Source organism: Anolis carolinensis, chromosome 5 (assembly GCF_035594765.1).
Source record: "Anolis carolinensis isolate JA03-04 chromosome 5, rAnoCar3.1.pri, whole genome shotgun sequence".
Lineage (NCBI taxonomy): Eukaryota > Metazoa > Chordata > Lepidosauria > Squamata > Dactyloidae > Anolis > Anolis carolinensis.
The window spans coordinates 104060107-104087980 of NC_085845.1; the positions used below are offsets into that span (position 1 = coordinate 104060107).

At 42.9% G+C, this 27874-nt stretch overlaps 1 protein-coding gene across 2 annotated transcripts; it reads left to right on the top strand.

Annotated features, from left to right (window-relative positions):
- The first annotated feature begins 1514 nt into the window (after window positions 1-1514).
- On the top strand, window positions 1515-27749 carry necap1 (NECAP endocytosis associated 1). 2 transcript variants are annotated; one of them, XM_008115907.3, is made up of 8 exons: window positions 1515-1840; window positions 7094-7194; window positions 9462-9566; window positions 10754-10835; window positions 19515-19623; window positions 19725-19911; window positions 23206-23317; window positions 25588-27749. In XM_008115907.3, exons 1-8 carry the CDS (start codon window positions 1710-1712, stop codon window positions 25643-25645), a joined length of 885 nt encoding a protein of 294 aa, XP_008114114.1. In that variant the 5' UTR covers window positions 1515-1709; the 3' UTR covers window positions 25646-27749. The 2 variants fall into 2 exon arrangements, with proteins under 2 accessions (XP_008114114.1, XP_008114115.1); XM_008115908.3 differs by having other exon boundaries at window positions 1540-1840; window positions 25583-27749.
- Window positions 27750-27874: the final 125 nt, after the last annotated feature.

Here is a 27874-nt window from a genome sequence, read left to right on the forward strand (position 1 = left end):
CTTTACAACCAGGAACAGATTTTTTTTCAAACTTTATTACAAAGTTTTATCTGCTTTGAAGAAGATTATATGGCAGTGTAGTTCCAGCCTGGCCCTTTCACACAGCCATATAACTCAGAACACCAATCCACAATATCTTCTTTGAACTGGATTCTCTTGAGGACCCTTCCAGACAGTCCCTGGGCCCTTCCACACGGCCATATAACCCAGAATATTAAGGCAGGAGATCCCACAATTTCTGCTTTGAAGTGGGTTATCTGAGTCCACACTGCCATATATTCCAGTTCAAAGCAGAAAATGTGGGGTTTTATTCAGCTGTGTGGAAGGGGGTCTGATCCCAGGTTTTCTGTTTATCCCAGATTATGTGGCAGTGCAGACTCATATAATTCAGTTTAAAGCAGAGATCCTGGGATATAGGGCCTGTGTGGAAGGGCCCTCAGATAATCTAGTTCAAAGCAGATTTTCTGGATTATCTGCCATAATATTCTGGGTTATATGGCTGTCTGGAAGAGCTCTCCCAGGGCCCTTCCACACAGCCATATATCCCAGAATATCAAGGCAGAAAATCTCACAATATCTGCTTTGAACTGGGTTATCTGAGTCCACAATCATATAATGTGGGATTTTCTGCCTTAATATTCTGGGATATAGGGTTATGTGGCAGGGCCCTGGGTTATCTGAGTCCACACAGCCATATATTACAGTTCAAAGCAGATATTGTGGGATTTCCTGCCTTGATATTCTGGGTTATATGGCTGTGTGGAAGGGCTCCCAGACCCCTTCTACACTGCGCCTAGATATTAGGATTTTATGAGTATCCACTTCCATATAATCTGGGATAAGAAAATAATCTAGGATCCGATCCTGGTATATAGGCGCAGCGTGGAAAAAGCCACAGGCTGAATCTACACTGCCATATAATCAAGGCAGAAAATCCCACAATAACTGCTTTGAACTGGGTTATCCGAGTCCACACTGCTATATATCCCAACCCAAAACAGAACATGTGGGATTTTATTCAGCTGTGTGGAAGGGGGGTAATTCTCCCCTCCAAAAGGGCAACAAGGGAGGGAAATCCATGCCATGCGTGCAGTTCTGCTGAAGCAGTTGGCTCCTTCAACCAAAATGATTCAAACCCGACCCCTTTCAAATTCTGATGGTGAGCGAAAAACGTGACCACGCCAGTCGAGATGAGATTGCGGTCTGCTCCCTTTCGTTGTTTACTTCTAGTAGAATCCCGCCCCTGAGTCACACAATTGGCTATTTCTGTTGCGTCTTACGTAACGACGCATGACTTGCCAAGGCCAAAGATGGCTGCCTCAGCGCAAGGCGCTATAGACTTCAATTAGAGTCGATATTATGAGAGAGCTTCCGGGTTGCTAGTCCCAACGCTGCTCTGAGGGACTGTGCGGGCATCCAAGATGGCGACCGCGGTGACATAAGCGCACCGCTTGGGCTGCGTCAGGTCGTGCCAGGGGCCAAGATGGCCGCCGCCAAGATGGCGACCGCGGTGACATAAGCGCACCGTGCGCTTGGGCTGCGTCAGGCCGTGCCAGGGGCCAAGATGGCCGCCGCCAAGATTTCGGCGGCGTCGTTCCCGCCTGGCTCTTCTTGCCCTGAACAAAGGTGGCGGTCGGAAGTGCGCGGTGGCTGCTTTGCCTCCTTCCCGTCCTCCCTCGCCTTCTGCCTGCCGACTGGGAGCTGAGAGGATGGCGGCGGGAACAGTAGCAGCAGCAGCACCAGGAGGGGCGAACGAGGTGGAGTACGAGTCCATCCTCTGCGTGAAGCCCGACATCAGCGTCTACAGGATCCCCCCGCGGGCCTCCAATCGGGGCTACAGGTAGAAGAAGGGTGCCCGGATGAGCCCCATCACCCCAGTCTTGCCTCTCCTGAGTCATTCATTCAAGCAGCGGGCCTGCTCTGGCCGGGGGAGAAGGCCAGGGAAAGGAATCTAAGGACAACAACAAGCGGGGATTTAAAGTCATCGCCCTCCCTTTTCTGGGCCTTCAGGGTTTCCATTATGGTCTTAGTTGTGCCTAACGGTGCATCTAGACCAGGCAAGGGGAAACTTCGGTCCTCCAGGTGTTTTGGACTTCAACTGCTGAGGGGGAAAAGGAAAGGGCCCGAGGCTGTTAGGAATTGTGGGAGTTGAAATCCAAAACACCTGGAGGGCCCAAGTTTACCCATGCCTGGTCTTGACTGAAAGAATTAGTGTGGTAAAACATGCCTTTTCACCTGCCATGGCTCAATGCTATGAAATTCTGGGAGTTGTGGTTTTTTGTTTGTTTTTTTCTTCGTGTCAGGAGCAACCTGAGTCGCTTCTGGTGTGAGAGAATTGGCCGCCTGCAAGGACGTTGCCCAGGGGACGCCCGGATGTTTTGATGTTTTTACCATTCTTGTGGGAGGCTTCTCTCATGTCCCTGCATGGAGGTGGAGCTGATAGAGGGAGCTCATCTGCGCTCTCCCCGGGTGGGATTTGAACCTGGCAGCCTTCAGGTCAGCAACCCAACCTTCAGGTCACAAGGCTTTAACCCACTACTCCACCGGGGGCTCCTGGGAGTTGTGGTGTTGGAAAGACTTTAGCTTCCTCTGCCAAAGAGCTGGTGCCTCACTAAACTACAGCTAACAGGGCTTTTCCACACAGCTGTATAACCCAAAATATTAAGGCCGAAAATCCCACAATATTTGGGTTATCTGAGTTCACACTGACATATATTCCAGTTCAAAGGGGATAATGTGGTATTTTGTTCAGCTGTTTGGAAGGGGTCTCAGTATTCCATTGCATTGAGCCATGATGGGGAATAATAATAATAATAACAACTTTATTTCTATTCCACCCTATCTCCTCAAAGGGACTCAGGGCGGATTCCAACAATGTCATGCATTCAGTGCCTTCAAAAATTTTATTTCTTAACCTCACAACCTTTGAGGATGCTCCCATAGATGCGGGCAAAATGTCAGGAGAGAATGCTTTTGGAACATGATCATACAGGCTGGAAAACTCCAGTGATTCCGGCTATGAAAGTCTTTGACAACACATTGTATTTCTTAACCTACCAGATGTGAGGCACTGGCAATCCTGGATTGCTGTGAGTTTTCCAGGCTGTATGGCCATGCTCTAGAAGCATTCTTTCCTGATGTTTCGCCCACATCTAAGGCAGACATCCTCAGAGGGTGTGAGGTCTGTTGGAAACTAAGCAAGTAGGGTTTATATATCTGTGGATAGTCCAGGTTGGGAGAAAGAACTCTTGTCTGTTAGAGCCAAGTGTGATTCTCTCGGGCAAGAAGCAGCCAGGCTTTCAATCTGCAAGGCCATTAAATGCTAATCAAGCTGGCCATTTGCAGCATTCACATTTCCTCAAACAGACAAAAGTTCTTTCTCCCACCCTGGTCATTCCATAGATATATAAATCCCACTTACCTTGTTTCCAACAGACCTTACAATCCCTGAGGATGCCTGCCATAGATGTGGGTGAAATGTCAGAAGAGAATGCTTCTGGAACATGGCCATACAGCCTGGAAAACTCACAGCAGCCCAGTGATTCCGGCCATAAAAGCCTTTGACAACACACTAGCAATCCTTTTTCTCGTTTATCAGGGACTAACTCCACCTTTATGCTCCTTCCTTGGAAACTTTTAAACAGAGGCTGGATGGCCGTCTGTCAGGGATATTTTGATTGTGCTTTTCCATCATGGCCCATGTGGTCTCTTCCAACTCTACTATTTTATGCCTGTTGATTACAATTGTTTCATTGGAGTGTTGTGTGCTTTCCAGGCTGTATGGTCAATGTGTTCTAGCAGCATTTTCTCCTGATGTTTTACCTGCATCTGTGGCTGGCATCTTCAGAGTCTCTGATGATGGTCAAATAAGTGGAATATATATACTTAGGAATAGATATGCTTCATTTCCAACTGACCTCTGAAGATGCCAGCCACAGATGCAGGCATAATGTTAGGGGAAACTGCTGATCGAACACAACCATACAGTCTGGAAACCATACAACAGCCTGGTGATTCTGGCCGCACTGCTTTTTACTGCCATGGCTCAATACTGTGGGACCCTGGGAGTTGTAGTCTTGCAAAAATTTTAGCCTTCTCTGCTAAAAAGGACAGGTGCCTCACCAAGCTACAAATCCAGTGTGACAACTGTAGTCTTGCAAGGTCTTTAGCCTTCTTTGCCAAAGAGGGCAGGTGCCTCCCCAAACTACAAATCCAATATGGGAACTGTAGTCTTAACACGGTCTTTGGCCTTTTTTGTCAAGGAATGCTGATGCCTTACCAAACTTCAGATCACAGGATTCCATAGTATTAAGTTGTGGCAAGTAAAGCAGTGTTGAAACACTTTCTCTACAATATAGAATGCAGCAAAGAGCTTTATATGCTGAGAAAATGTTACAGGAATGCTAAGGTTACGTGGCTCTTTTCTTCTAAAATGTCTAAAAATTGACTCAGTGTTTGTGGTGTTCTTAAAGGGACCTTCCTTTCCCAACGGAGGTGTCTTGGCCCCTGACTTTAAACAGCGGGTGACTGTTGTTGCCTCACATCAGGCCCATCCAAGGCCCCTTCTACACTGCCACATAATCCAGATTATTAAAGCAGATAATCCACATTATCTGCTTTGAACTGGAATATCTGAGTACACTGCCATATAATCCAGTTCAAAGCAGACAATCTGGATTTTATATGGCAGTGTAGATTAGGCCCAAGAGCACTCCTTTCTCTTCCTTTCACTTCTCAGGAGCCAGGGACTATCCATGGCTAGTTGGCTACCTCTGCCTTGCAAGCGATGTGCCTCTGCCCATCCTGCTTTCTCTTCCATCCTGTACTCTTGATTTTGATTCACTGCCAGTTTTGTAAACCCACCCATCAAACACCAAAATACCTCGACTTCCTGCTCCCAGTAATTTTTCTGAAATTTTGGGCTGATGTAGAGTGACTGACCCATGACCAGACAGAGTTCCTAGTGGAATAAGCAATGGAATTCCTGAAGACAACATGAAAGCATTCATAGTTTTCTCTCTCTCTTTAATGGGAATCCCATTGGGCCTCTGCTTTTGCCCTCCTTGTTCTAATAGCAAGCAGAAGCAATTGTCTTTTATTCCCAGTCTTGCCTAACATCTTGCTCATACTGTATTTTTGTAAACCAGAAAGAAGTGCCTCGACATCCTTTACGGCGATAAGGTTAAAATGGAGAATGTCATGCATTTGTTTTTCCTGTCCTTGATTGTTGCTCTCTTCCTTTTGCCCAGCATTGCAGCCCAGGTGGATTTGCTTTTGCTGTTGCCTTTTGAACAGCGAGGAAAGATGTAAACATGCTTGTGTTTTCTAAACCTTTCTCCTCTCTCCCTCTGTTCCCTTGCGCTCTCTGTGTGTGCACTTACGCACGCGCTCTGAGTCATCCTAGTGCAGTTTTCATTAGTGACAAATCCTGTCTCCTGCCTGTTATCTTCTTGCTAACAAGCACAGAGGGAACGGGATTATCTTTCTGCATGTACATCGGCACAGACTGTCCTGGGGAGATGAGCAGAGAGGACTAGAAAGTGGATACTGTGAAGCAGTGATGTTTGTTTTTCTCTTGATCCCTCCTACACATGGACTCTGTTTGCCTGAAATGCTTTATGCTGCCTTGCTCACTCAAGAAATGAGCAATCAGAAGTGTTACTGATTTTTAATAGTAAGGTTGATACTGCCTTCTGTGTCTTCCTGCATCCAAGGCTGAAATGCTTTTGGAATCAGCTTTGAATGTTAATGACAAAACCTGCTGGAGAAGCAGTGTTCTGAAAAAGTATGAAGGTGCTTCTCCCTCCCTAGCTTTTCCATTCTAAAACAGAAAATGACGTATTGAAGAAAACAAAACAGCTTTCTCATTTGGTTATCTTCCAGAGTTCTGTGAAATACATATGAAATAGTGTTTTAAAATAATGATATGTGAAAACTGTCAATATAGAATACCATGACGAATTTGGTTCAGTTTAGAAGTTTTCCTGTTACTTTTGCTTTCCTCAACAAAAGCTGAATGTTCAGATTTCTTTGTGGGGATAGAATCCACTCTTGAAGCCTCTGGTCTGCTTTTTTAAATCCAAAATAAAAATGGCTGGTTGTCAAAATATCACTAAAAATTAGACTGGAGTAGAAAAATAATATAACCACAGCAGTGTAAGATTGAGATTATGAGGTGTACAGTATAGACTCAACACGTATGGAGTTCAGGCAAATCAAGGGGGCCATCCACATAAATATATGAGCCAGTGTCCACGTTAATTCAGTTAAATGTACTATTTTTGTTTCTTATAATGTAGAATTAAACAAGTACTCCTATGTTACCTGGTCCTGAGTGGTCCGTTTTACTCCAGCAGAGGATTCAAGCCCTGAAGCAAATGTAAAAATGTATTGAAATCATCTACTTTTGGCAAGCTGCTAATTATGAGGAACAGTGAAGTTGGAACATAGCTGGTTACTTCTTCAAACAGCATCATTTCTCTTATTTTGGATCTAATCATTTATTTCTGACACTTGTATCAGCCTTTTCTCCAAAAACCTTTTTTAAAAAAGGTTCTTCTCTCCTGATTGATCTTCACAAGTGCCCCATGAGATAATTTATATTGAAAGAAACAACCGATTCAAGGCCGCAGCCATGGATTTCATTTCTGAGAAGGGTTGGGGCTTGTATCATTCCAATTTTATTCTGCCATGCTAATAATGTTTTAGTTGTTATAAAATAATTTATTTCCCTCCTCTCTCTCATTTATTGTTCATATGCCTTACATTGCAAGGATATTGTTGGTTTTCTTTTAGTTTTAGGCCACACTTATTTTTAAGGTGCTGTGAAACTGATGGTATAATTCACACCAAAATGAGAATAACTGAAAAACAGTGCTTAACAACAACAGCCATTTTTTGTTTGCTCTGATTTTCCTCAATACCAAACTGGGAAGCAAAAAGGTCCACAATGTGGACGTCCTTGTGCACCTCAACTCTTTACCTTGAGCAGATAAATTGAACCTGTTGTGACCCAGGATTTAACTGAAATCAGCAGGGAAAACCAGGTGCAGAGAAGGGGACTTTCTCATTGGAGGTGTTTGTTTATCTGCAGGGCCTCTGACTGGAAACTGGATCAGCCAGATTGGACAGGACGACTCCGCATCACCTCCAAAGGCAAAATTGCCTATATAAAACTAGAAGACAAAGTTTCAGGTGAGGAATTTGCAAGGTTGACTAAGTGTTCCAGGAGATATAGTAGTGATGTTAGGGGAATGGTTTTCAAACTTTCTTGATGTCAGCTTCCAGAATTCCAAGCCAATGCAACTAATGGTCATGAACTGAAGTACCACAGACCCAAAAGATCAGAATTTGAGGATCACTGTGTTACAGAGTACGCTCAAATATTTTAAACTTCTGGAACAATATCTGTGGTAATAGCATTGTTTATTCTGTAAGTTCCATGCACTTTTCTTTTGCCTACACTGCTATCCTACATACCATATTTCTTCAATTATAAGACACCATTGATTGTAAAATGTGCTTTAATTTCAGTACCACTGTCACCAACAAACATCCATATGATCCACCTCTGATTCTAAAACGCACATATTTATATAGGAAAAAGTGTGTTTTAGAATTGAAGAAATACCATATTATTTTAAGTGGTATCCTATTTGGTACTTATTCACATCAATAGCTACCTTGGGTCTCAATCCAGAGGGAGAAAAGGGGGTACAAGTAAATAAAGTAATAGTAGTAGTAAACATTGGGTAAGTGCCAAACTGGTCCTAATGTTAGGCAGAGGGAAGAAGCACAATTAATTAAAATAATAGAATCATAGGTAAAGGAGACCTCAAGGGCCATCGAGTCTAACCTCCTGCAATGCAGGAGCACACAATCAAAGTATTCCTGATAGATGGCTATTGTTGAAAAACCTCCAGAAAAGGTGATTCCACCACTCTCCGAGGCAGCATATTCCACTGTTGAACAACTCTTACAGGCAGGAAGTTTTTCCTAATGTTTAGTGGAATTGTTTTCCATGCAATTGACTCCTTTCCTCTGTGTTCTAGTCTCTAGAGCAGCAGAAAACAAGCTTGCCCCTTCTTAATGTGATATCCTTTCAGTTATTTAAACATGGCAACATGTCTCTTCTCAGTCTTATTTTCTCCAAGCTAAACATACCCAGCCCCATCAGCTGTTCCGCATAGGGTTTGATTTCTAGACGTTTGATCATGTTGGTCACCCTTCTCTGAACACATCCTTGAATTGTGCCCAGAATAAGACACAGTATTCTAGGTGAAATCACCCCAAAGCAGACTAGAGTGGGACTGACTTCTCACCTGTTTGCCTTGCCTTGTGTGCTGAGCCTCTGTATGACTTGCTCCAGGTACTAGTGCTGTAGCTATATAGAGAGCTAGTGATAGGTAGCTTGTCCCCCAACCAGTGATTGACCTACTGATTGTCATGCATGGGCATAACATAGTTATTTAGTCTGATTTTTTTTTCTCAGCTGCCAGGGATGGAAGGAGGTGCTAGTGAGATTTTCTGCCTCGTGTGTGAAAAGTATATACCTGGCTCCGGGTACTATGCATCTTGACTTTGATGCGTGGCGGGGGAGAGGGGTGCCTCAGATGTCATGAGCCAATCCTTGTGTGCATGGAAGGCATGGCTAAAATAGCTTCCCAACCACTTCTAACTTTCCAACAAAAAGGGAGGCAGCATCAGTTCACACTTGTCAGTAATTATATCTTGGAATGTAAATTTGCACAATTTTCAGTGTTTTTTTAAAAAAAGAAAAAATATTTCCCTTTTTGTGAGAAGCCTTGAAAATTGTATCAGTTTGTGTTATCCACTCAATGATTGATGTTGTAGCATCAATGTCCAGTAGAGATATCTACATTTATTTAAGGAAGAAAGTTTATTAGCTAAGCAGATGGGAAATCTGTTCCACTAGGATATTGAACAAATTGAAAGATATATAGACTAGTTACAATTTTAAAGTTCTTCTCACTTACATTGTGTGAGTTAAGATTTATCAATGAAAGGTAATCTTTCTGTTGTTCAGCTGTGGTGTAACTAATATTGGTTTGTTTAGTGATTTATGTACAAAATGGCTACTTTGATATTTTCAGACATTGCTACTGAAATCCCATCAATTCACGAAGGCCCCTTCCACACAGCTGTATAAAATCCACATTGAACTGGATTATATGACAGTGTGGACTCAGATAACACAGTTCAAAGCAGATATTGTGGATTATCTGCCTTGATATTCTGGGTTATATGGCTGTGTGGAAGGGCCCTAAGATTAATCCTTAGTGTTTATGAAAACAGTACAGATGATTATGTGCAAATGAGCTCATAGTGTTTGTGGCTGAATAAATTGGTTATTCTTGTTTTTGTGAACATGTTTCCAGTATCCTTGTCAAGATTAATCTTTTTTGAGTGATGCATGTGGTGCTCCTCTTGTCTCCACTTAGGAGAGCTTTTTGCCCAAGCTCCAATAGATCAATATCCTGGCATTGCTGTGGAGACGGTGACTGATTCCAGCCGGTACTTTGTCATCCGGATTCAAGATGGCAATGGTAAGACAGGCTTTAGTCCTTCTCTACTGAAAGAGCGGGGCCTTAAAAGGATTCTGATACTATGGTGGGGCTGAATGACCAACAGGGATATACACATACATACATATATGGAATATTATAATGTGTTACATAACATTATATAACAACATTTGAAAAAAAATCTGTTCTTGGTTTTAAAGTGTTATTGTTTAATTGTGCTGCACTTTGAAAGTAGTTGTACTCCAGAAACTTCGTTTTTGTGGCTGCCACAAACTATGTTGAATTGGTTGAGACTCTGAGATATTCATTGAAAAATTATAGCAGAATGTGCTGCAGGATGTTTCTCCTGCAAAGACAACGTTTTTGCCGTTTAATAAACCTTTTCCATGTTTTTATGATAGAACCAATTAGGAAATGACATTTATAACCTAGGAACAAAAATCGTGTTACATCGTGTAATTGTATATAATGTGTGCAGTCAGGCTAATCAAGGCACAAACCATCTCCTGTTCAGCTATCGCACCTACTCTTGTTAGTAATATTACCTTCTTGGCAATTATATCTATAAGGAGAAGGAATTTTTTTGTAGAGGTAAGTAGAAAAGGTGTCAAAATAGTTGTTTGGCAAAATGGAAACAACATGTAAAGGAAGCAAGATAAATGGAAGTAAACATAGAAGGTGGGGTTATGAATAAAAAAAGCTCTTTCGCCTGATGATTCTGAAGATGTTGATTGATGCAAGTAGGGCAAATCCCCCCCCCCCCCCAAAGTGATTTCTACTTATCCCAACTATTGTCACCAAAAGTGGAGGTTTCCTGCTTTTTCCCCATCTCTGCCACTAACTGTTAGGTTTTCCACTTATCTACCCTTCTGAGGACATCCTCCTGTCCCACTATCTTGCATACACAACTGCTTTGCTTTAATTGAGCTATTAAGGGCTACAATCTCCCAACTCTCCGCAAAAGGTTCATAACATCAGAGAAGGCAAGCACCCACTTAAGATCTGAAGGGTTAAGCATTTTGATAAACAGAAAAAGAAAAGACAAGTGATGCAAGAGAACACAGCAATTAATGCATAATAAAAGGGCTGCTATTGCAAAAGGGAGTCTGTAGCTTTTTGGATTAATGGAAGTTGCTCTAGTCTATATATTTTACTATCTCTGTGTGAATCTTTGCTGTCTTAGCTAATTGCTCTTCTTTCATTGTCAGGACGAAGTGCTTTTATCGGCATTGGCTTTGGAGACAGAGGGGATGCCTTTGACTTCAATGTGTCCCTGCAGGATCATTTCAAGTAAGTTTTCTCTTTACTTTACCCTCTAGTCACATTTTATGTACTGATCATATGAGTCTGATCATTGCCCATCTAGGCCAGGGTGAGCAGGCTAAAACCCTTTTATTCAGGCAGGCTTTTAAAGAAGGATGTTTTTGAGATCAAGCCAAGGAGTGCTGTGGTTTTAGCTAAATGAATAAGTTTTAATTGATTTTAAGGATTTAAATTTTTAAATTTTAATACTGTTAATGTTTTTTTTCTATTTTTAACTAGCCTGGATACCAGGCATTGTCCGGGTTATTTGAAAAAAGCAATTTTAATTGTACAAAATGCATAAGGTTGTGGATTAACTACAACTGACATCATGCCAGGTTAAACCCAAGAAAATCCATCAGTACTTAAAGTTTATTATGTTGGGCAAGTTGCTCTGGATGCATCATGGGTGAGGTTCAGTGTGCTCTCTGGCTGTAGGGTAAACTACAACTCTCACTATGGTGAGTCAGTCTCCTTAAACCCCTCCAGTAAGTTGAGTTAGTTCTGTGTGCCAAGTTTGGACCAGGTCCATCATTGGTGGAGGCCACCAATGATGGTTGTGGGTGAACTACAACTCCCAGAAAGGAAGGTCAGTTTTGCCCAAACCTTTCCAGTAATCTAATTTTGGCATATCAGGTATGTGTGTCACGTTTGGTCCAGATCCATCGGTGTTTGGGTTCACAGTGCTGTCTGGTTGTAGGTGAACTACAACTCCCCCAAATCAAGGTGACTTTTCCCCCAAAGACCTCCAGTATTTTTTGCTGGTCATGGGGGCTCTGTGTCCCAAGTTTGGTCCAATTCCATCTTTGGTGGTTCAGACTCCAAAATGGCCAGGCCAATTCCCTTCAGAACGCACCAGTATTCATATTTGGGCATATTGGGTATGCATGGCAGTGTGGTCCAGATCCATCATTGTTTGGGTTCATAGTTCGCTCTGGATGTAGGTGAACTACAACTCCTATCAATCGCTCCAAAGACCTCCAGTATTTTTTGTTGGTCATGGGGGTTCTGTGTGCCAAGTTAGTTCCATCATTGGTGAGCTTCAGAGTGCTCTTAGATTGCAGGTGAACTATACATCCCAGTACCTACAACTCCTATAAATTATGGTGAATTCTACCCAAACTTCTCTAGTATGTTCAGTTGCTGATTAATTCCTCTGTTTGCTGTGTGCCATAGAAAAGAATCGGAAAGAGTTAAGGTGTAGGCAGTGGTGGGGTCATGCAAATTCCACACCAATGGAGAGAGAAAGTAACGCTGGGAAGTGTCTTTAGTGGAGGAAAAACAGAAAATCTAGGATGATATTGTTCCTGAATGAAAGCCTTCACTTGGGTGGTGGGCAGTATGGTGTTTGAGGAGGACATTGGCAGGGCTCTTGTACATGTTCATGACACTCTCTATAACCTGCAGTGTCATTAGAGGGAGGGCCGTTGGTGTTTCCTGCATAGTGGGAACTGTAGCTGTTTGTGTAGGCGGGAGCTTGTCTGTGTGTACACCCCAGCCACACACATACACACATCTTTTCATTTTTAATATGTGTATAGATGTTCTTTATATTTTTAGCTTTTAAATTATATTGTGTTGGCTTTACTGTGATCCGCTTTGAGTCTCTTTTTAGAGAGATAAAGTGGGATACAAATAAAAATAATAAATAAATTGTACCCTAGGTTCCATTTTATAAAAAAATGTCCCTAGGGCTTGAAGTATCATTCCCCCATAGTTGTGTAAGCCATTTTCAGTTAAAAATAAATCACAGAAAGTTGCAGAGGCTGCAGTGGAAGTGTGGCCTCTATGGTCCCCTGGTTGAAGCCGTGATGCCTCCTCTGCTTCTGGTTGCTTCCCCAGTCTACCCAAGTATTTTCCAGTGGCAGAACTTCCAAGGATTGAACTTTTCCCAGCCTTGATGCCTCAGCAGTGGAGATTGCAGGGCATGCACATGATTCCAGAGTAATGTATGTAGCTTTCCTGTTAAGCTGTAGCCCAGCATCTTGGTGCTACTAGCATTTAAACTTTTCAGCTGCTAGTTGTCTTTTTCAGCTGGCAAGGTTGGGCCCAAAGCACTTTGGGGATGGAATATATCAAGCTTCTAAGGGCAAACGGAAGATGAGAAGAGAACTTTTTCTTCTCCTTTTGGTTGCTTTTTATTCTGACTGTTGTAATATATTTGTTTGATGATTGCCCTTTAATGCAGTTTAAAGTCTCTAAAGGTAAAGGTTTTCCCTGACGTTAAGTCCAGTCATGTCTGACTCTGGGGGTTGGTGCTCATCTCCATTTCTAAGCCAAAGAGTCGGCGTTGTCCTTAGACACCTCCAAGGTTATGTGGCTGGCATGACTGCATGGAGCGCTGTTATCTTCCCGCTGGAGCGGTATCTATTGATCTACTCACATTTGCATGTTTTCGAACTGCTAGGTTGGCAGGAGCTAGAGCTAACAGCGGGCGCTCAAGCCGCTCCTGGGATTTGAACCTGGGACCTTTCGGTCTGCAAGTTCAGCAGCTCAGCTCTTTAACGCACTTTGCCACCGGGGCTCCTTAAAGTCTCTAGCAATACATTATTCAGCTATGTGTCTCCTAAGTGAGAGGCCATGTCTCTAGAAACATATTATATAACATTACTGCTCATCTGCACTGGCCTTTTGTCATCTTCAGGATTCAATTCAAGCTGCTGGTTTGTTACTTACAGCACTGCTTCTTACATTGTGGGTTCCAACCCCAAATTGAGTCCCCTTAGCAGCTAACTCAATGTTGGGGGTAATGAAACTTTTGGCAAGAGTAAGTGTTTCTGAATGCTACCCATTTCCAGAAATTTGTTAGCAGCAATATGCAGTGTTTACAGTTTGGTTTTCAGAAGATGCTTCAGCTTTATTCCACAAAAAGGGAAAGGGCCTTGAAAATGCTGATGTTTTATATCACGTAAAAAATTCCTGAGTGGAAAGATGTAGTGAGTGGAAGTAGTTTAAAAAGCTCTCTGTTGCACTCTAACACTGAAAACACTTTTTTACCCAGCACCACACCAGAGTCCAGTAGTTCTATCTAAAAATGTTTATTGAAGAAAACAGGTAAAAAGGGGAAGAGGGCATTTCCAAAAGGGGTCAGCAGAATAGGGAATGCAAAATAGCAGTAATCAAAAAAATGCCAAAGTACATAAAATCAGGAGAACCAAAACCCACAGTAGTACTACAAACAAATCAATGAATCAGAAAGCAAGAACCTTTCCAAGGTAAACCCCTTCAGGAAACAAAGGCATGAACCAAGTAACTTAAGAATTCTTGAATCATGAACTTGAGAGCAGAGACAGGAAAGCCATCCCTATGGCAACGTTGTGTCCTCTAAAAGGCATGAAGCCAGCACTCCTTAATTTAAGCCCAACCACGTAGCCATGAGATGTTGAACGTACCTGGGCTTCAATGTCTCACGGAGTCTCTCAGAGCATCTAACTCAGTGATTCCCAAAGTGGGCGCTACCGCCCCTTGGTGGGCGCTGCAGTGATCCAGGGGGGCGGTGATGGCACCTATTAGGACATGGGGCGGGACCAGAGGAGGGGCGGGACCGCTTCCCAAGTGCCGGAAACAGGACTGAGCACCTGAGGTGCCTGTTAGGACACATAGGGGGTGGAGCTAGAGGAGTGGGCATGGCTTCTTCCCAAGAGCCCAAGACAGGGCTGAGAATCTATACCTCTCCTGACGCGCTTGTTGGAACACAGAGGGCAGAGCTAGGGAAGGGGGCGGGGCCTCCTTCCAAGAGCCCAAGACAGGGCTGAGCCTCTGTATATCTCCCCTGAGGCACTTATTAGAACATAGGGGCAGGGTATAGAGGTTCATCCCCATCAAGCACTTGGGAAGAGGCCCCGTCCCCTCCTCTCGCCTCGCCCCCTGTGTCCTGGCAGGTGCCGCAGGACAGGGATAGAAGCTCAGCCCTGCCTCAGAGCTCGTAACTCCGCCCATTCCAGTCCTGGCCGCCCATTTGTGGCCCCGCCCACCTCCCCCTCCCAGCCCTGCATCTTGGACTAGTGGAGAGGCTCAGCCCCGCCCTCGGGCAGGAGCCACGCCCACCCCTCAAAGCCATGCCCCCCCCTTTCCAGGGGGCACTGAGTAATATTTTTTCTGGAAAGGGGGTGGTAGACCAAATAAGTTTGGGAACCACTGATCTAACTAGTCTATTTGTCACTCCCTCCATTCTCAAGCCTAATCTAGCTTCTTATGAAAACTCCTGATCAGCCGAAGGCCACTTTCCTCTGTGAAATCCAAAACATCGGCCTCATCTGGCTGCAATTCTTTCCTAACACTGAAACGCATCAAATTCCTTGTCCTCTGACATGTCAGAGAAATCGGAAAAATCCTCAGCCACTTTCTGAGCTACAACAATCTAATCTGCAGAGTCCTAAATGACTTGGGTCCTCTATGTTGTCCAGAACATATTCTTTTTTGGAGGCCATGTGATCTCAGCTCCTCCAACCCCCGAGATTTTATATTTTTATTAAGTCTTCCTGCGAGCTGATACAGTACTCATGAAATCCCCTCTTCGTTTATCTTTAGTTAGTTAGTTAGTTGGGTTTTTTTTTTGGGGGGGGGGAGGGGGTGACTTTTCAATATAATACCACAAATGATTGTCTAAAATGTAGTCAAAATTTCAAAATCGTTCTATTATATATTTTTAAAGTTTCATATATTGTGTTGAGTTCTTGCTATAGAGGTAAATAATAATGTTTGAAATAGTATTAAAAAAATATAGAGAGCACTCTCTTTCCCTACAGTAAAGAGTGGTGAAACAGGCTGCCTTGGCACAGATGGTGCGGCTGCTTCCCCAAGATGTGGGTGCTAGGTATTCTGTCTGAACATTTCCACCAACTCCTTTACACATACAGATTTTGTTTGAAATAACCATCTTATGTTATGTTGAAGATATCATTTGAATTTGCTAGGCTCAGCCATCATGCTTCCTTGTTATACTAGCTAAGTTGGAAAACCTGCATGATGCAATAGGGTATAGAGTGGATGGACCCTCCCCACATGGCAGTGCCCTTTGTTTAAATAGCTAGGCATTCACTTACATACTTTTTTCCTCTTCCTTTCTCAATTTTTCTTTCTCATGGCAGCCTCTTTCGCTCAATGAAGCTGTACAGTTTTGCGGAAGGAAGGGGAAAACACTCTTCCATGGCGTATTCTTTTTAAAGAGTCATTGCCCACCCAAACAGTGAGATTTTAGGGCATCCCATGCATGGTTTAGAGCAGGATTTTCCAAACACATTGGTGACACACTTTAGACGTGCATAATTTCACAACACAGTAATTCAGTTTTACTAGCACATCGGGTTAAATTAGCCCCTTATAAGAGACGCAGATATATACATGAAATGTATGGGAAACACAACATGAAAACATTTCATTCATATTTTTTAAAATATATGATTTTTTTGCTTATTTTGCTTAGACTTAGGCCCCTTCTACACTGCCATATAATCCAGGTTATCAAAGCAGATAGTTTATCTGCTTTGAACTGGATTATCTGAGTCTACACTGCCATATAATCCAGTTCAAAGGAGATAATATGTAAATGGAGCCTTAGAGGTGGCTCATTACATTTGTGAGACACACACACTGCAGCCAGCACACTAAAGCGACACAACACACAATTTGTAAAAGTCTGGTTTAGAGTATTGGATGTGGACCAGGCAGTTAATCATTTAAATTAGAAAGGGTAACTGGATGATCTTGTGCCACTTGCTTCAATTAACTAAACCACTTTCGCAAGTTGTGAGGCTTCAACAAGACAAAAGCTATAGACCAATCTCCTTGTTGTGCCATCTTTACAAAGTTCTGGAAATACTTATTTTGAATAGAATTATGGAAAAAATAGACCTATGTTTGATTTCGGAGCAAGCTGGCTTCAGAAAAGGCAAAAGCTGCACATCACAAGTGTTGAACCTGACTCAGCACATAGAAAATGGCTTTGAAAGGCAGCAGATTATAGGAGCTGTCTCCATAGACCTGTCAGCAGCTTATGACACTGTAAACCATTGCCTTCTCCTGAGAAAAACTTATAATATCACAAAGGACTACCACCTCACCCACTTCATAGGAAATCTGCTACAAAACAGGAGCTTTTTTGTTGAATTCCTGGGTCAGAGAAGTAGATAGCAAAAACAGAAGAACGGCCACCCTCAGGGGAGCGTGCTTACTTCATCAATGTTCAACATTTACACAAATGACCAGCTACTGCCAGAAGGGACAGAGTTTCATCTATGCTGATGATCGTGCTATCACTGCCCAAACAGGGAGCTTTGAAATGGTTGAAGCTCTCTGAAGCTTTAGGTGCTCTTATTGCTTGTTACAGGGAAAATCAGCTGATCCCTAATACATCTAAAACACAGACGTGTGCTTTCCATCTTAAGAACAGACAAACATCTTGAATCATAGAATCATAGAATCATAGAATAGTAGAGTTGGAAGAGACCACATGGGCCATCTAGTCCAACCCCCTGCTAAGAAGCAGGAAATCGCATTCAAAGCACCCCCGACAGATGGCCATCCAGCCTCTGCTTAAAAGCCTCCAAGGAAGGAGCCTCCACCACAGTCCGGGGGAGAGAGTTCCACTGCCGAACAGCTCTCACTGTGAGGAAGTTCTTCCTGATGTTCAGGTGGAATCTCCTTTCCTGTAGTTTGAAGCCATTGTTCCGTGTCCTAGTCTGCAGGGCAGCAGAAAACAAGCTTGCTCCCTCTTCCCTATGACTTCCCTTCACGTATTTGTACATGGCTATCATGTCTCCTCTCAGCCTTCTCTTCTGCAGGCTAAACATGCCCAGCTCTTTAAGCCGCTCCTCATAGGGCTTGTTCTCCAGACCCTTAATCATTTTAGTCGCCCTCCTCTGGACGCTTTCCAGCTTGTCAACATCTCCCTTCAACTGTGGTGCCCAAAATTGGACACAGTATTCCAGGTGTGGTCTGACCAAGGCAGAATAGAGGGGGAGCATAACTTCCCTGGATCTAGACGCTATGCCCCTATTGATGCAGGCCAGAATCCCGTTGGCTTTTTTAGCAGCCGCATCACATTGTTGGCTCATGTTTAACTTGTTGTCCACGAGGACTCTAAGGTCTTTTTCGCACACACTGCTGTCAAGCCAGGCGTCCCCCATTCTGTATCTTTGATTTCCATTTTTTCTGCCGAAGTGAAGTATCTTGCATTTGTCTCTGTTGAACTTCATTTTGTTAGTTTTGGCCCATCTCTCTAGTCTGTCAAGATCGTTTTGAATTCTGCTCCTGTCTTCTGGAGTGTTAGCTATCCCTCCCAGTTTTGTGTCGTCTGCAAACTTGATGATCGTGCCTTCTAACCCTTCGTCTAAGTCGTTAATAATGATGTTGAACAGAACCGGGCCCAGGACGGAGCCCTGCGGCACTCCACTTGTCACTTCTTTCCATGATGAAGACGACGCATTGGTGAGCACCCTTTGGGTTCGTTCGCTTAGCCAATTACAGATCCACCTAACCGTAGTTTTGTCTAGCCCACATTTTACTAGTTGAGCTCTGAGGATTACCTGGGAAGGAGGTATGTTGCAGCATACCAACATACTTGGGAGTTACCCTGGACCGTGCTCTGACTTACAAAAAGCACTGCTTTACTATCAAACAAAAAGTGGGTGCTAGAAATAACATTATGCGAAAGCTGACTAGCACAACCTGGGAATCACAACCTGACACAGTGAAGACATCTGCCCTTGCGCTTTGCTACTCTGCTGCTGAATATGCATGCCCAGTGTGGAATACTTCTCACCACATTAAAACAGTGGATGTGGCACTTAATGAGACATGCCACATTATCACAGGATGTCTATGTCCTACACCACAGGAGAAATTATACTGCTTAGCAGGCATTGCACCACCTGACATTCGCCAGGAAGTAGCAGCCAACAATGAAAGGACCAAGGCGTTGACATCTGCAGCCCATCCCCTGTTCAGATATCAGCCAGCACGCCAACGCCTTAGATCAAGAAATAGCTTTCTAAGATCTACTTGCAGGAATACCTCAGCAAGCGAGATTCCAAAAGTGGCAGGCTAAAACCCGGAACCTTAATCAGTGGCTGACGCCGAATGAGAGACTCCCCCCTGGGCACACAGAAGACTGGGCAACTTGGAAGGCACTGAACTGACTGCGCTCTGGCACCACGAGATGCAGAGCCAACAAGAAATGAGACTACAAAGTGGAGTCCGCAACATGCGACTGCGGAGAAGATCAAAACACAGACCACCTACTGCAATGCATTCTGAGCCCTGCTACATGCACAATGGAAGATCTTCTAACAGCAACACCAGTGGCCAGCTACTAGGCAAAAGACATTTAGTATTGATGCCAAGTTTTTTTTCTTAAAAAAACCTCTATGTTTGCAAATCCATTACAACTTGTACCCTCGGTTCACTTCTGACACAAGAAATAAATAACAAGACAAATTTGCCTAAGCCACCTCTGAACTCATTGGGCAAAAGTTGTGATCCAGCAAGTATCTTCATGTACTTGCTGTTATGCCATGCCTTGCTGGCATACTCATTGGAGGAAAGATACTAGATGGACAGATAGGATACTTTTCTGTTTTGATTTTTTTTTGTAATCAGTTTCCTCTTCTCTCTCTATGAACTCTGTATGTACTCTTTCTCTCTGTTTTTTTCCCCTTCTCAATATAGGTGGGTGAAACAAGAGTCAGAAATCTCCAAGGAATCACAGGAGACAGACAATCGTCCCAAGCTTGACCTCGGTTTTAAGGAAGGACAGACTATTAAATTAAACATTGGGGTGAGAACCACATAGGCCTCGTTTCCTGCCGTGCCCAGTGCTCTATATAGTGAATTGTTGTTAATCTATGAGGTTCCTATTGATTATGTTTCTCTTTACAGAATATGCCAACCAAAAGAAGTGGGCAACCCAAGCCGCGCCCAACTGGATCAGGAGGACTAAGCCTGCTCCCGCCTCCTCCTGGGGGCAAAATTGTGTCTCCTCCTGTCCCTCCTCCTTCCTCGACTGCCATTTCTAATCATGTGACACCTCCACCAGTGTTGAAATCCAGCACAGTAGGTGACACAGGTAACTGCCATGTGTGTTCAAGGAAGGAAATCTGGAAGAATCCTTTGGCCATTGTGTTAGCTTTAAATGTGCAAAGAGTAGTGTTTGAAAAAAGCATTGTAGAAATCAGGACTCTGAGCTATACATTAGAGCTAGAAGTCAAAATACTCCTTAGTTTCAGTATAATTACTTGTTAAAAGCAAGTTTTGACTTTCATCTAGAACATGAGAACCATCCTTGCATAGCTTTGCGCATTGTTGTAAGAAACTCAGGAAGAGTGTGAAGGCAACACACTTTCATGACCCCAGAGACTTTCTGCATGCAGAGTCTGGATGTCCTGCCACAACACTCTGGCTCCTCGTTGTACTGATAGTTTTTTGGTTGCCTTTCTCTTTGTATTGTCACCAGATACTGAGAACCAAATTGTTCACAGTATCATTTGGCCTAGGTCTGAGCTCTGTTTTTTTTTCCTCCAAAGAGCCATGTAAGCATCTGGAGAAGGGCAAGGCTCTTGGGTCTTTTAAGAAGATGGAGCCTTCCAGCAGATATAGGCCATTTCCATGTGAACAGTGCTGTGAGTTTTCGGGCTGTTGCAGAAGCATTCTCTCCTGACGTTTCACCAACATCTATGGCAGGCATCCTTAGAGGTTGTGAGGTTTGTTGGAAGCTAGGCAAGTGGGGTTTATATCTGTGGAAAGTCCAGGGTGGGAGAAAGAACTCTTGTCTGTTTGAGGCAAGAATGTTGCAGTTGATTACCTTGATTAGCATTGAATAGCCTTGCAGCTTCAAAGCTTGGCTTCTTCCTACCTGGGGAAATCTTTTGTTGGGAGGTAATTAGCTGGCCCTGATTGTTTCTTGTCTGGAATTCCCCTGTTTTTGAGTAGTGTTTTTTATTTACTGTCCTGATTTTAGAGTCTTTTGATACTGGTAGCCAGATTTTGTTCATTTTCATGGTTTCCTCCTTTCTGTTGAAATTGTCCACATGCTTGTGGATTTCAATGACTTCTCTGTGTAGTCTGATATGGCGGTTGTTAGAATGGTCCAGCATTTCTGTGCTGTCAAATAATATGCTGTGTCCAGGTTGGTTCATTAGGTGCCCTGCTATGGTTTACTTAGTCTGCAGTGCCTTTCATGTTCCTTGATTTGTGTCTGGGCAATGCTGCATTTGGTGGTCCCTATGTAGACTTGTCCACAGCTGCATGGTATAGGGTAGACTCCTGCAGAGGTTAGAGGATCCCTCTTGTCCTTTGTTGAATGTAGCATTTTCTTAGTGGGTCTGTAGATAGTTTGTAGGTTGTGTTTCTTCATAGATGTGGGTGAAACATCAGGAGAGAATGCTTCTGAAACATGGCCATACAGCCTGGAAAACTCACAGCAACCCAGTGATTCCAGCCATAAAAACCTTTGATAACAAAAAGGCATTTCTTTCCAGGACATCTAGCCCATGAGGGAAGTAGTATAATGACTATGCATTAGAGGTATAGACATATTTCTGGTCATAGGGTGTATATCTCTGATGTTAGCAGACAAGCACTTGACCATCTGTTCTCACTATCCACCATAGAATGAATAACATCATAATTTTTTGAGGTGTGAACAATCCACATATAGTACTTTACAATGTAGCCTTATATTTAATAATTTAGAACAACCTTTGGCTGTTAGGATGATGATGATGATGATGATGATAATAATAATAATAATAATAATAATAATTAATAATAATAATAATAATAATGCTGCGGATTAAAATAGGCTATATCTAATTGGTCCTCAAGTTTTAACTGATGTTTTAATCATGTTTGAAGGCCTGCTTGAAGAGCCATGTTTTCAGTAAATAAAGGTTTCCCCTGACGTTAAGTCCAGTCATGTCTGACTCTGGGGGTTGGTGCTCATCTCCATTTCTAAGCCGAAGAGCCGGCGTTGTCCGTAGACACCTCCAAGGTCATGTGGCTGGCATGACTGCATGGAGAGCCATTACCTTCCCACCGGAGCGGTACCTATTGATCCACTCACATTGGCATGTTTTTGAACTGCTAGGTTGGTAGGAGCTGGAGCTAACAGCGGGCGCTCACGCCGCTCCCTAGCTAATCACTATGGACCACCAAAAATAGACCACAAAGTAAAGCAGGTGAACGGACAAACAAAGGATACATGGAACACTTTAATCTCTCCTGAGCTTAGGATCCAGATGTGCTGCCCCCCTCATCTAACATATGAATGCAGTTTTCTTGCCTTCCCCTAATAGACTATTTAAGAAAAGCAGGCTAGGGGGCTTATTTGAATTTTCTCTCTATATCTAATAGTGTTTTTGCATTTGGTTTGGCTCATAAACAATAAACATGCTTTTTTGTCACATGTGAAAAGTTTTCTGTAAACTAGAAGGTTGGTAGTTCTTTTTCAGATTATTGATGTGATACACATTGTTTATACACTTCAGTGTCTCTAGTAAAGGTAAAGGTTTTCCCTTGACATTAAGTCTAGTCGTGTCTGACTCTGCGGGTTGGTGCTTCATCTGCGTTTCTAAGCTGAAGAGCCGGCGTTGTCCATAGACACCGGTGGCTGGCATAACTGCATAAAGCGTTGTTACCTTCCCACCGAAGCAGTACCTATTGATCTATTCACATTTGCATGCTTTCGAATTGCTAGGTTGGCAGAAGTTGGGGCTAAAAGCAGGAGCTCACCCCGCTCCAGAGATTCGAACTGCCGACCTTTTGGTCAGCAAGTTCAGCAGCTTAACAGTTTAACCCGCTGCACCACTCTAGTGGTATGATAATGGGATATGCCAATAACTGCTTTCAATTTTGCCACTCATAGCTAGGAATGATTGAAATCGTAGTAAAAATGTGGCAGAATTGTCCTCTTCCAATGGTAATATCAGATTCCGCCCCGAAACAAGCATAGTGTTTCAAATTCTGCATTTTAAAATTGTGCATGAGGGGATTCTTCTTCTGTCATTTTTTTTCTGGAGAAAGGGGAAGAATGGCTTTGAAAGATACAAAGTCAAAACAGCAAGGAATAAGCCCACCGCACAACTTGCCTTTCTGCTGCTTCTCTAATGTAAATATTCCATCCATTTACCTAGTGCCCACTAATTCTCACAACTAGAGGAGAATGGGAAATTCTGAGTTGGATCAGGGACATCTTGCTACCTTTTCACTGATTTGCTCAATTCATGACTGCTCCAGAGACAGCTGCACCTGCTGAACCTTTGGGCTGTAGTGAGATCTGATCTGTGCCAGGTTGGAAAGCCACAGCAGGTACCCCATTGCTCTAGTATGGAAGTATTATAAACAATTGTTTGTCTTTTCACAGCATCAGATATTCTGCTAGACTTTGACTTGCCGCATCCTGTTTCAAATGTCTCTGTGCCTGCCGTGGTTCCAACCACTACAGACTTGTGGGGAGACTTCAACACTGCATCAAGGTAAGTAGCTGTAAAAAGCGTGGGTTTAGCCAGGATGAACGCAAGTGCCACAGATGAGATACAGGATCACTGGAGGATACCTCCAGGAATGTCCGGGCGGGCTAGCAATCATGGTCTCTGCATTTTAAAATGAATATATTCAACAAAGAATAAGCAGATTTGTGGATTATGGCAGATCATGTAATTAGTGTTTCTCCAAATGAAGGGACTTTATGTCTCCTAATTTTTACATGGAGCCTCTTTTCCTATAGGTTGAATCAATTACTCTATGTCCTTGGCCCTTTCTACACAACTGCATAAAATCCAGATTATTTTCTTCGAGCTGGATTATCTGGCAATGTCGATTCAAATAATCCAGTTCAAAGCAGATAGTGTGGATTATCTGCCTTGATAGTCTGGATTATATGGCAGTGTAGAAGGGCCCCTAGTCTCCAAAGCAGTGGAAAATAAGCTTGCTCCCGGTTCAATATGCTATCCTTTCAAAGATTTAAACATGTTGATCTCGGCTCCTTCCACACAGCTGAATAAAATCTCAAATTTTCTGCTTTGAACTGGAATATATGGCAGTGTGGACACAGATAACCCAGTTCAAAGCAGATATTGTGGGTTTGTCTGTCTTGATATTCTGGGTTTATATGGCTGTGTGGAAATGGCCCCAGTCGCCTCTTCCCTTTCTCTTTTCCATACTAAATATAACTAGCTCCCTGAACCACTCCTCAGGGCCCTTCCACACAGTCATATAACCCAGAATATCAAGGCAGATATTTCACAATATCTGCTTTGAACAGGGTTATCTGAGACCACACTGTCATATAATCCAGTTCAATGTGGATTTTATACAGCTGTGTAGAGGGGCCTCAGAGGGATCAGCTTCCAGACCACCTTCTAAAGCAGTGGTTCTCAATCTGTGGGTCCCCAGGTGTTTTGGCCTACAACCCCCAGAAAGCCAAGCCAGTTTATCAGCTGTTAGAATTTCTGGGAGTTTGAAGGTCAAAACTTCTGGGGACCCACAGGTTGAGAATCACTGTCCTAAAGCAACCAATAATTTCATTCATAACGGATTAAGTCACATATGTTGAACTCAAGGCCCATGGACTGAACACAGCTTGCCATATCATTTAATGTGGCTCTCAGGGCCTCTGATGCTGGATTGCAACTCCTGTCTTCATCATCGTTAGACATCATGACTACAGCTGATAGGAGTTATGATACTGTAATATTTGAAAGGCTGCTGTTCGTTCTGTTTAGTCAGGATGGTGGGGTTTGAATTTTGGGATAAGGCTTGTGGATATGATGTTTGATGTTAAAATGAATTCCCTTTAACCTTTCCCCAACCTCAGAAATACAGTGTTGTTGGACAGCAATTCCCATTATCTCCAGTCTGCATGGCTGTTATCAAAAGTGAGGGGAGCTGTCATTCAGTAATATTTGGGAACCCAAACTGGGTAAAAACTAAAGAGCACAAACCACTGTCTAAAAATTATAGCTGGCCCACTGTATTCATGGATTCAACATCCATTTGAAGGCAACCATAAGCATGATGTGGCCCTCAATGAAAATGAACTTGACACCCCTGGATTAAACCATTCCTATATTACTGGAACACTAAGGGCCCTTCCACACAGCCATATAACCCTGACTATAAAGGCAGAAAATCCCACAATATCTGCTTTGAACTAGGTTATCTGAGTCCACACTGGGTTGTTGTGAGTTTTCCAGGCTGTATGTCCATGCTCCAGAAGCATTATCTCCTGATGTTTTGCCCACATCTATGGCAGTCATCCTTAGAAGTTATGAGGTTGCCTGCCATAGATGTGGGCAAAACATCAGGAGAGAATGCTTCTGGAACCTGGTCATACAGCCCGGAAAACTCACAACAACCCAGTGATTCTGGCCATGAAAGCCTTTGACAACACATTGAGTCCATGCTGCTATATATTCCAGTTCAAAGCAGATAATGTGGGATTTTATTCAGCTCTGTGGAAGGGGCCCCAGAATTTCAAGGCAGAAAATCCCACAGTAGCTGTGTTGAACTGGGATATCTGAGTTTACACTGCCATATATTCCAGATCAAGGCAGAAAATGTGGGATTTTATTTAGCTTTGTGGAAGGGGCTTAAGAGACTTGTTTCAGTATATGGTTTGAAGTTTCCAGTTTGAAGATGTTGATCAAGAAATGGGGAAGAGATATATAATGGGTTAAAGGTCCGTGAAAAGTACCAAAGACTGTTTCCATCCTGACTCCTTTCTGCTTTCTTTTCCCCAGCACAGCTCCCAGCCAATCTTCTCAGCCACCCGATTGGGTCCAGTTCTGAAGAATCTGAGTTAAAGAAATAAGAATGGACCAATAATCAAGGCTCAAGGGGATCCACATCAGATGGGCATGAGCTGATGCCCTTAGCTCCTCCATCAGAACATAATTTTTGGACAATCCTCCTTTTTTGTTTTGTTTTTGTTTTTAATGTCTGCATTTCCATTGGTACACATAGTTTTCTCTCATGGAACAGGACTGCAAAAACTTTAGAGGAAATGCCCTGTGATAATGTTAGAAGAACGGGAGAGGGGAGAGTGTACCTCCTGCTTCGTAATTGTCACTGTGGTAAGAAAAAAAACAGATGCTGTGTTGGTTAGGAGAAGGCTGACCAGACTTGGGGTTTCTAGCAGAACTTGGTCCCTTTCTGTTCTCCTTTTCTAGCATGGCAGGAATGATCATGGCAGGGAGCCTGCAGGCAATAGGGAACCTTGACAATTATATTTGATCCTTGTTTTTGTGTAGTAAACAAGGTGGGAAAAGAAAAGCCATTCCTAAAGAAGTAATCCTGAAGTTGCCTTCTCTCTTTGGGAAAGGTTGCTTTGTCATTGTCCTTTGATGATGGAACTAATTTAACCCTTCCTCAGATGTTATTTCCCCCTTATCTGTACAAGGGAAATGGTAACCAGTCTGTGTATCAACCTATGTATGGTGCAGTTTGACTTAGCTCACCCTTGTTTCATTCTGAATGCACACTACAAATCTCCCTGATTCCCCCACCTTCCCGGCAATGAAGGTAACTTAGCAATTATTTAAAACTGGAAATGTGTAAAAAAAAATACTTTAATACCCCTAGAACATGTAACCCCACCCCCTTGCCTTCCATCTTCACATAGAACAATAATAGAACACTTTGGGTTCTTCTAGAAATCCTCTGAGGGGGTTGTGTGGATTAGCACTGACTCTTGACACCAGTTTTATGTATATTTTGACACTTTAGATATAATCACAATGTGAAAGCAGCCCAGGCACTTAATTGTCTGTTTGTTGCCAATGGAAAGCTGCCACTACCTATCTGACCAAGGCAGGCAAAATGCCACTGCGGATTTCCAAAAATACATTTCAGAGCTTGAGAGAACTAACATTTGTACTTTCTGGTCAGCATGTTTACTTCCTTTATACACTTATTATCTCTTCCTAGCAAGTGTTAGTGAAAAGCGAAGTATCTCATTACTTACGCTGTGAATCATCTTTTCCTCCAGCTGTTTGGATGGTTAGGAAGGCATACCCTTGATGTTATTCCTACATTGCTCTCTGGGTAAAACAACAAAACAACAATTGCTTTGTGTGACTCTTGAAAAGTATTGCTAAACACTCAAGATTTGTAAGTTTCACAGTAGGTGTTCTTTGGTCATTCCAATAGGTGGAAGCAGTAATCTTTCATATCAGCTAGAGGTCTGCATTTATACACAGTCACACAGCTGGTATGAGCCCAGGGCTTGGTGCTTTTAGATCTGTGAGGCTAAATTAGAGCATATCTGAGTGGTCTCATCGCATTTCCCCTTTGCTCATGGCCCTGCAAATCTTGAACATTTCTGCAGATTAATACCAGTACAGCAGGGGGAGACCTGGTCCACTAGTAACTGGGAAGTAGAGCCGTATAAAAAGTTCTGAGAAGTTATATGCATATCTTACCAATTTGAAACATCTGCTGGGATTTGCTTTCTAAGGTTGTAAACGCTTTAAATCTCAGTTATTCATCATCTTGACACCACTACTACTTTATTTCTCAGCTGATCTACAGCTAAACGTATTTTTGAGTTTTCATTATTTCACTCTCGGTTGCTTGTGAATTGTTTTCCTTCCTCTCTTCGATGTGCAATGTTGTATAAACCAGACCAGGGAATCTGCAGTCTGGCTGAATATTCTGTATGAGTGGCAGGTCCTATCGTTTCAATCACTCTGTGTCCAGACCTCAAGGAGTTAGATAACAATCTGAAGAGACTTACTAGGAGCTTCTCCCTCTGTTTCCTTTTTTGTTTTTTACAGCTAGTATTGTCAAGATAATATATTATGTACTGGCAAAAACTGAAATAAATTTCATTTATATGTATATGATGCATAAGATGTACTGGTTCAATAACAGCAAATAAAATCAAGAATATAATTGCAAAAAGCATAACTCTTGATATATCTGGGTTTTATATTAAGCAATCTTTACAAATACCCAGCTTCTCTACAGTGCACTTCTAAAGACATCTGGTGCTGACTTCAGCTGCTGGAATCCCTCATGAAGGCAGGTCTAAG